Source organism: Nicotiana tomentosiformis, chromosome 1 (assembly GCF_000390325.3).
Source record: "Nicotiana tomentosiformis chromosome 1, ASM39032v3, whole genome shotgun sequence".
In the NCBI taxonomy this organism is placed as follows: domain Eukaryota; kingdom Viridiplantae; phylum Streptophyta; class Magnoliopsida; order Solanales; family Solanaceae; genus Nicotiana; species Nicotiana tomentosiformis.
The window spans coordinates 30,321,831-30,331,782 of NC_090812.1; the positions used below are offsets into that span (position 1 = coordinate 30,321,831).

A 9,952-nucleotide genomic window follows, 5' to 3' on the forward strand; every position below is an offset into this window, starting at 1 on the left:
AAATTCAGGGTCGAAGATGACCAATTAGGAGCTCCTCCCGGATCCATGCATCAGAATAGATCGGTTATTAAAAACCAGAGAGACATCGATAGAGAACAGAGGTCGAACAGAGACCGAGAGCAACCATACATTTCAGATCGAACGAATAATGGTTCAACACTCAATATCGCCCGGAACAATCAAAGGAGTAATCGAGGACAAAATTCTCGAGGGCTTATGAGCAAAGAGTGGCTTTGACAAATATGCCGATCCAATAGAGGCACCTCGGCTATCAGAGTACAATTTCAGCGTTGATGCATCGGGCATTGTATCGGCGATCGGAAGAATCAAAGATACTAGGTGACCCAAACCCATGCAAACCGACCCTTCCCAAAGGAACCCGAATTTGATGTGCAAGTATCATGGTACGCATGGCCACAGGACCGAGGATTGAAGACAATTAAGAGAGGAGGTAGCCCGTCTATTCAATAAGGGCCACCTTCGAGAATTCCTCAATAACCGAGCCAAACATCACTTCGGAGAAAGGGACGCTAACAGAAAAGATAAACAAGAGGAACCTCAGCATATCATTCATATAATCATCAGCAGGGTCGACACTCCATAGGGACCCGTACTCAAACGCGACAAGGTATCGGCCACAGGGGAAAAATAAACCCGAAGTTATGTACCCGAAGGCTCTTTATCATTCGAAAATGAAGAAGCGGAAGGCATTTCTCAGCCTCACAACGATGCTCTGGTAATTTCTATCCTATTAAATAAAGTTCATATTAAGCGTGTTTTAGTGGATCCAAAATTTTGAAGAAAAATTAAAAGCTTGAAAGCTTAATGATTTTTAAGAAATTACTGATATTGGATTTATTGACCTTGGGTCCGTATTTTGGTTCCGAAGCCGGTGTAGGTCCACTATAATATTTATGACTTATCTGCCAAATTTGGTGAGAATCGGAGTTGATTTGATGTGATTCGGACGTCTGGTTGTAAAAATATAAGTTTTAAAGTTTTCTTGGAAATTTCCTTTGATTTGGTGTCCGATTCATAGTTCTTGGTGTTATTTTGGCGATTTGATCACGCGAGCAAGTTCGTATGATGTTTTAGGACTTGGGTGCATGTTTGGTTTGGAGCCCCGAGGGCTCGGGCTGGTTTCGGGTGGTTAACGGATCATTTTTGGACTTGGGAAAAACTGCAGAAATCTGCTTCTGGTATCCTTCTTCGCGTTCGCGAGAGGGGGCTCGCGTTCGCGAAGAAGAAACTGGAGGCAGATGAAAATTACTCTTCGTGTTTGCGAAGAGGGGGCCGCGTTCACGAAGGCTTGAGGTGCGAAGCCTCGCGTTCGCGATCGAAGCCTCGCTTTCGCGAAGGGAAAGAGGCTAGCTAGGACATTTGCCATCGCGTTCGCGAAGGGCATCTCGCGTTAGCGAAGGCCAAGCCAGGCAAGCTTCGTGTTTGCGAAGTAGCCCTCGCATTCGCGAAGAGTAAAATTGGGCAGTAGGAATTTGTGCTTCGCGAACGCGAGGCACTGACCGCGTTCGCAAAGGGTAAAAATCCCAGAAACAGAACTTAAGTTCTGGAAAATGGGATTCGTCCCATTTTCAACCCTTTTCCATTTTTGAGCTCGGGTAAGGCGATTTTTGGGCGATTTTCACAGAAAAACATTGGGGTAAGTGTTCCTTATCCTATATTGATTATATTTTATGATTTCATACTCATTTATATCATGAATCCGTGAATTTATGGAAGAAAAATTAGATTTTTATAAAATCTTCCAAAAACAAAAATTTAAGATTTGAAGGTCCATTTAACATCGGAATTGGATGATTTTTGTATGGTTGGACTCGTCTCGAAATGGGTGTTCGGATTTCGTAAGTTTTTTCGGGATTTGAGACGTGGGTTCCACTGTCGAATATTTTAATGAATTTCGAATTTTTATCCGGAAAATTTGTAAATTCATATGGAATTAATTCCTATGATTAGTATTGAATATATCGAATTGCTTGTGAATATATTTGAAACTTTCGGAGTCAAATTTAAAAGGAAAAGCTGCGGTTGAGTAATTGGTTGGAATTTGCAAAGCGAGGTAAGTGTCGTGGTAAACCATGACTTGAGGGAATAGAACCCTTAATTTAATTGTTATGTGAATTGCATGTGAACGACGTATAGGCAAGGTGACGAGTGTCTATACGTCGTCAAATTAATTGTTTGCCTGCTTACTTGAAAAATTATAAATTATTTTAAATCATAAATTAATTATTATAATAATTATTTCTCTCCTATTCTTGTCAAATATTAATTCTTGAATTCCTGCATTAATTGTTATATGCTATTTGAATTATGTGTTTTAATTGTTATTTGACATTTAGCATGTTAAATATTAAACTGCTTATTTTCTCCCTGATTTTCATAATAATCTGCTATTTGTCATTGTTTGTTTCATAATTAAATTATAATTATTGTATGCTTGTTGTCTTATAATTTTATATTAATTGTTGCATTTATTGGAGAAATTTCTTCTATAAGAATTGGTAAATGAATATGTTGGAGGAGCGGGTTGCACGCCGCAACAGAATTAATTATAATGAATATATTGGAGGATCGGGTTGCACGCCGCAACAGACTTATGAAAAGTCCATATTTGAGGATCGGGTTGTACGCCGCAACAGACTTATGAAAAGTCCATATTGGAGGATCGGGTTGCACGCCGCAACAGACTTATGAAAAGTACATATTGGAGGATCGAGTTGCACGCCGCAACAGACTTATGAAAAGTCCATATTGGAGGATCGGGTTGCACGCCGCAACAGACTTATTAAAAGTCCATATTGGAGGATCGGGTTGCACGCCGCAACAGACTTATTTAAAAGTCGACATACATATATATATATATATATTGGGGGATCAGGTTGCACGCCTATATATATATATATATATATATATATTAGGGAATCGGGTTGCACGCCGCAACAGATTTGATTAAAGGAATATATTGTGAGAGTGGGTTGCACGCTGCAACAGAATTGAATGTGAATATATTGTGAGAGCAGATTGCACGCTGCAACAGAATTGATGAAAATGATAATTGGTTATGACTGCTGAGTTGGCTTCAATTATTATAAATGTGTTACCTAATTTATTTCTATTATTGTTGTTGTTACTAATATTGCATACAGGTAATGTAAGTGACCCGCCTTAGCCTTATCACTATTTCGTCGAGGTTAGGCTCAGCACTTACCAGTACATGGGGTCGGTTGTACTGATACTACACTCTGCACTTCTTGTGCAGATTTTGGAGTTGGTCCCAACGACGTGCCATAGACTTGCTCGGATTTCAGCTATTCAGAGGAGACTTGAGGTATAACTGCATGGCGTCCGCAGTTCTGAAGTCCCCGTCTATTTTACTTTAGCTGTGTGTTTATTTCTAGACAGCTTTATTTTATTCAGACCTTTATTTGTATTTATTCTAGAAGCTCGTGCACTTGTGACACCAATTCTGGGATGGTATTTAGACATCGTTATTTTTATGGATTATTTCACTATATTTCAAACTTTGCTTCTGCTTTTGGTTCCTTGATTATTAATAATGTAAAGATTGTTTAAAAATTGGTTAATATTATTCTAACGTTGGCTTGCCTAGCAAGTGAAATATTAAGTGTCATCACGGTCCGAAGGTGGGAATTTCGGGTCGTAACAGAAATATCTCGAATGGTTAGCCAATGTAGTTGTAGTCCCTAAAAGGGGGAACAAACTTATAATGTGTGTAGATTATAAAGATTTAAATAGAGCATGCCCCAAAGATTCTTTTCCACTGCCTAGCATCGATCGCATGATCGATGCCACAGCCGGCCACGAAATCCTTACTTTTCTCGACGCCTATTCCGGGTACAATCAAATTCGAATGAACCCGGAGGACCAAGAAAAAACTTCATTTATCACTAAGTATGGATCCTATTGTTATAGTGTAATGCCATTCAGGCTAAAAATCGCAGGAGCTACTTATCAACGCCTAGTGAATAAAATGTTCAAAGAACAAATAGGTAAGTCGATGGAAGTTTACATTGATGACATGCTAGTTAAATCCCTGTGCGCAGAGGACTATTTGACTCATTTGCAGGAAACGTTCAAAATTTAAAGGAAATACAACATGAAACTCAATCCCAAGAAATGTGCTTTTGGGGTTGGGTCGGGCAAGTTCCTTGGCTTCATGGTATCGAATCGGGGGATCGAGATCAACCCCGACAAAATCAAGGCCATCGAAGACATCACCGTCGTGGACAGTGTGAAAGTAGTGCAAAGGCTGACCGGACGGATAGTTGTCTTAGGCTGATTTATTTCAAGGTCGGCAGATCGAAGCCACAAGTTTTTCTCTCTACTCAAGAAGAAGAACGATTTCGCTTGGACCCTAGAATTCCAACAGGAACTAGAACAATTGAAGCGGTACCTATCGAGCCCACCACTGCTTCACACTCTGAAGACAGATGAGAAGATTTACTTATACTTGGCGGTGTCGGAAATCACGGTAAGTGGCATCCTAGTTCGAGAAGAGCAAAGTACACAATTTGCTGTTTATTATGTAAGTCGGACCTTAGATGAGGCAGAGACTAGATACCCACACTTAGAGAAATTGGCACTCGCACTAATAAGCGCCTCTAGAAAGTTAAGACCATGCTTTCAAAGTCACCCCATATGCGTTTTAACCACTTACCCACTTCGTAATATTTTGCACAAACCCGAACTATCGGGCCGATTGGCCAAATAGGCCATCGAACTCAGTGGGTACGATATCGAATATCAACCTCGTACGGCCATCAAGTCCCAAATTTTAGCTAACTTCGTGGCTGATTTCATGCCAACCCTTGTACCCGAAGTTGAAAAAGAACTCTCATTAAAATCGGGTACGTCGTCAGGGGTTTGGACCCTCTACACAGATGGTGCTTCAAATGTGAAGGGGTCCGGGCTTGGAATCGTATTGAAACCTCCCACAGGTGGCATTATTAGGCACTCCATCAAAACCACTAGATTTACTAACAATGAGGCCGAATACGAGGCCGTGATTGTAGGTCTCGATCTAGGTAAAAGCTTGGGAGCAGAAGTCATTGAAGCCAAATGTGACACTTTACTAGTGGTGAACCAAGTAAACAAAACTTTCGAGGTTCGAGAAGATAGGATGCAAAGGTATTTGGACAAATTATAGGTAACTCTGCACCGTTTCAAAGAATGGACCCTACAACATGTGCCTCGAGAGCAGAACAGTGAGGTCGACGCACTCGCAAATCTAGGATCATCGGTCGAGGAAGATAAGATTGACTCGGGGACTGTCGTTCAACTCTCGAGATCTATAATCGAGGAGGGACATGCCGAGATGAATTCCACGAGCTTAACCTAGGATTGGAGGAGTAAGTATATTAAATACTTAAAGAACGGAAAACTCCCATCGAACTCTAAAGAATCGAGGGTTCTATGAACCAAGGCTGCTCGATTCACATTAGTTGAAGATAGAACATTATACAGAAGGACGTTCGATGGACCACTGGCAGTATGCTTGGGGCCAGGTTACACCGATTATGTTTTACGAGAGGTCCACGAGGGCACTTGTGGAAACCACTCCGGCATGGAACCACTAATTCGCAAAATCATCAGAGTAGGATACTACTGGGATAGCATGGAAAAGGACACTAAGGAGTTTGTTCGAAAATGTGATAAATGTCAAAGGTTTGCACCAATGATCCATCAACCCGGAGAGCAGCTTCATTCAGTCATTTCCCCATGGCCATTCATAAAATGGGGAATGGATATCGTCGGCCCTCCACCATCGGCCCCAGGTAAAGCTAAATTCATTTTATTTATGACTGATTATTTCTCTAAATGGGTTGAAGCACAGGTGTTTGAGAATGTGAGAGAGAAAGAGGTTATAGATTTCATCTGGGATCACATCGTGTGTCGATTTGGGATACCAGCAGAAATAACATGCGACAATGGTAAACAATTTATCGGTGGTAAAGTGACAAAATTCCTCGAAGACCATAAAATAAAAAGGATACCGTCAACACCATATCATCCTAGTAGGAACGAACATGCCGAATCAACGAACAAGACTATCATCCAAAACATGAAGAAAAGATTGAACGAAGCTAAAGGAAAGTGGAGAGAAATTTTGCCCGAAGTCCTTTGGGCATATCAGACAACATCTAAATCCAGTACGGGAGCGACTCCGTTTTCCTTAGTGTATGGCTCCGAAGCTTTAATTCCATTCGGAGAACCCAGCGCAAGGTTCCGACATACATCGGAAGAGTCGAACTACAAGGCTATGAATACTAGCCTCGAATTATTAGATGAAAAACGAGAAGCGACACTGGTTCGAATGGCTGCACAAAAACAACGAATCGAAAGGTACTACAATAGAAGAACCAACCTCCGCCATTTCAAGGCCGGGGACTTGGTCCTAAGGAAGGTCACCATAAACATTCGAGATCCTAATAAAGGGAAGCTCGGTCCAAATTGGAAAGGACCCTATCAAGTCCTCGATATAGTCGGGAAAGGGTCTTATAAACTTGGAACAATGGATGGAAAACCATTACCAAACAATTAGAACATATCGCTTCTCAAACGATATTATTGTTAAGGTATGATTTTCTCCTCTCTATCGTCTATATACATATATTCGACACTAACTCATTGCAGGAATTAAACAAAAGACATCAAGACCTCTGGTTTTAAAGCACGCGTTGTACTCTTTTTTCCTTAATTCGGCTTTTATCCCAAATGGGTTTTTCGGCAAGGTTTTTAACGAGGCAACAACTATGTGCTACCTGAGAGCAATTCAATAGTATCCGAGGCTCCTTCATAATCAACCTCGAATACTGGGGGGCTACCATCAAATAAATCAAGTTCGGCACAAGAAAGTTGTTTCATATCAAATTCATGTCGGACAGGGTCTCGATAGAGAAAAGTGTAAGGGCCAAATAGTCAAAACGAACCATGCTCACGTAGTTTTGCTTGAACCCTGGCACAAGATACAAACACATGTATAATGACTTATAAAGGAAAACTTCTTCTTTTCAGATATCTCACACTTTGAAAAGATCTTCCTACTTCATGATTCAAATGGGCTTAAAGTCCAACCACCATCAAAAGAATTTTGATACGAGCTATCAAAAAAGCCTACGGGCCACAAATACTTTGAGTTTGAGTTCGAAGCAATCGCTCACTCAATTATTAAGACTAAGGGCTATCTTACTTTGAGTTCGAGTAATCACTCACTCGATCATAAAAAGCCTACGGGCTACGATACTTTGAGTTCGAGTTCGAAGCAATCACTCACTCAATTATTAAGCCTAAGGGCTATCTTACTTCGAGTTCGAGCAATCACTCACTTGATCATAAAAAGCCTACGGGCTACGATACTTTGAGTTCGAGTTCGAAGCAATCACTCACTTAATTATTGAGCCTAAGGGCTATCTTACTTCGTATTCGAGCAATCACTCACTCGATCATAAAAAGCCTACGGGGTACGATACTTTGAGTTCGAGTTCGAAGCAATCACTCACTCAATTGTTAAGCCTAAGGGCTATCTTACTTCGAGTTCGAACAAATCACTCGACCTTAAAAAGCCTACGGGCTACGGTACTTTGAGTTCGAGTTCGAAGCAATCACTCACTCAATTATTAAGCCTAAGGGCTATCTTACTTCGAGTTCAAGCAATCACTCACTCGATCATAAAAAATCTACGGGCTATGATACTTTGAGTTCGAGTTCGAAGCAATCACTCACTCAATTATTAAGCCTAAGGGATATCTTACTTCGAGTTCGAGCAATCACTCACTCGATCATAATATGCCTATGGGCTACGATACTTTGAGTTCGAGTTCGAAGCAATCACTCACTCAATTATTAAGCCTAAGGGCTATATTACTTCGAGTTCGAACAAATCACTCGACCATAAAAAGCCTACAGTCTATGATACTTTGAGTTTGAGTTCGAAGTAATCACTCACTCAATTATTAAGCCTAAGGGCTATCTTACTTCGAGTTCGAATTCGAAGCAATCACTCACTCAATTATTAAGCCTAAGGGCTATCTTACTTCAAGTTCGAACAAATCACTCGGCCATTAAAAGCCTACGGGCTACGATACTTTGAGTTCGAAGTTCGAAACAATCACTCACTCAATTATTAAGCCTGAGGGCTATCTTACTTTGAGTTTGAACAAATCACTCGACCATAAAAAACCTACAGGCCACAAATACTTTGAGTTTTAGATATCACTCACTCGACTATTAAGACTTAAGGGCTATGCTACTTCGAGTTCAAGCAGATTGCATGAAGCCTAAGGGCTGAACATTTTCATAAAACACAAGTAAACAAAATCCTCAAGAATAGGAACAGAGACAAGCTGGGAAAAAGAAAAGACTTTATATACACAATGATATTTACAAAACGACCAATTAGGGCCTTACAAAGAAACCTAATCATCTACGGGAGCAGTCTTTTCTACATCGTGCTCCTCCTCACTCTGAGACCCGCTTTTGCTCCCGTCATCGTCATCGTCGTCATTATCATCGTCGTCATCATCATCGGAGGCCAAGGCCCCAGCTTCAGCTTCAAGCTCTGTTACCTTTGTTATCTCTTCAGAAAGATCGAAGCCCCGAGCATGGATCTCCTCGAGGGTTTCCCTCCGAGTTTGGCATTTGGCAAATTCGGCGATCCAATGAGCTCGAGTTCGAGCGGTATTGGCAACCTCGCTCGTATGGAACTGAGCGGCTTCGGCATCAGCCCGGTAAATAGCCACCATTGCATCTGTATCGGCCTTTGTTTTTTCTGCCTCGGCAAGTTCAGAGGCCAACCGAGCCTCGATCTCCTCCTTTTCCCTTGCTTGAGCCAAGCTTTTCTCTTTCAGGCTCTGAAGTTGACTTTTGGTCGATGACAACTGGGCCCGAGCAGTCTCTCTCTCTGCAGCAAGGCGGTCCATATTTTCTTTCCATTTTAAGGACTCTACCTTTATCTCATCAACCTCCTCGCGGAGTTTCCCGATCAACTCAAGCTTCTGCTGCAGCTGTGAGACTGAAATATTAGCCATCATTCCAGTATCGAGCCGATAGGCTTTTAATAGTATCATTACCTGCTCGGACAGATCGGTCTGATCTTGGTGAGCTTTAGTCAACTCAGCTCTGAGATCCTTGATTTCCTCCCCTTTTGCCCTAAGATGAGTTTAAGGACATTCCTCTCCTCCGTAACCCATTGGAGATCGACCTCATATCGATGCAGCTCAGCTCGGGATCGAGAACATGCTTCTCGATAAGCTGTCGCAGCCTATGCGGGGAGAAGAAATGAAGTGAAAAAAGAAAAATAGACATGAGAGATAATACCAACAAAATAAATTAAGGTTCACCTGATTCAAAGCTTGCCCCACTCCATGGAAAAAATCTGATGCCTCACTGCTACCGGCAACATCCTCGATGCCGGTAAAAAAACCACAGAAGGGATCATCCCCCTCATGAGGCCTGTGTAGTGCGAGGGCCCCCAAAGCTTGGGCTTCCCGAATCGCCCCTTCAGAAAAAGTAGGAAAGGTGGGCGAGTCTTCGATTGTTGCTGCCCCAGGTGAGTCACTTGGGGCGTTCCCTTCATTTCGAAGAGATTCGGGAACAACCCCTTCAGATATATTCCCAATTTGTTGGCTTCGATTGGAAACATCCTCGATCTGCAACGACTCAGGAACTCTGCCTGAATTCTTCTCCGATATACCCTCGGTTTGAGCCGGAGATGTATAAACCACCATCGATCCACCTGCCTGTGGAGCATCGGTGGTTATCTTTGTTCGGGCTATCAGCACGAACTCCTCATCTTCTTCTTCCTCATCTTCATCTCTTAGGCGTTGAACTGACTCTGAGGTCAAAGGGATGGTATTCTCCTTTGACTTACGAGTCGACCTTGCCTTCGGTTTTGGATTCTCGGAAGCAGAGGCCC

At 41.9% G+C, this 9,952-nt stretch overlaps 1 protein-coding gene across 1 annotated transcript; it reads right to left on the bottom strand.

Moving 5' to 3' along the window:
- Positions 1 to 8,453: 8,453 nt before the first annotated feature.
- Positions 8,454 to 9,065, bottom strand: LOC104086973 (KNR4/SMI1 homolog). The gene has a single exon (XM_009591340.1). It carries the CDS (start codon positions 9,063 to 9,065, stop codon positions 8,454 to 8,456), a length of 612 nt encoding a protein of 203 aa, XP_009589635.1.
- Positions 9,066 to 9,952: the final 887 nt, after the last annotated feature.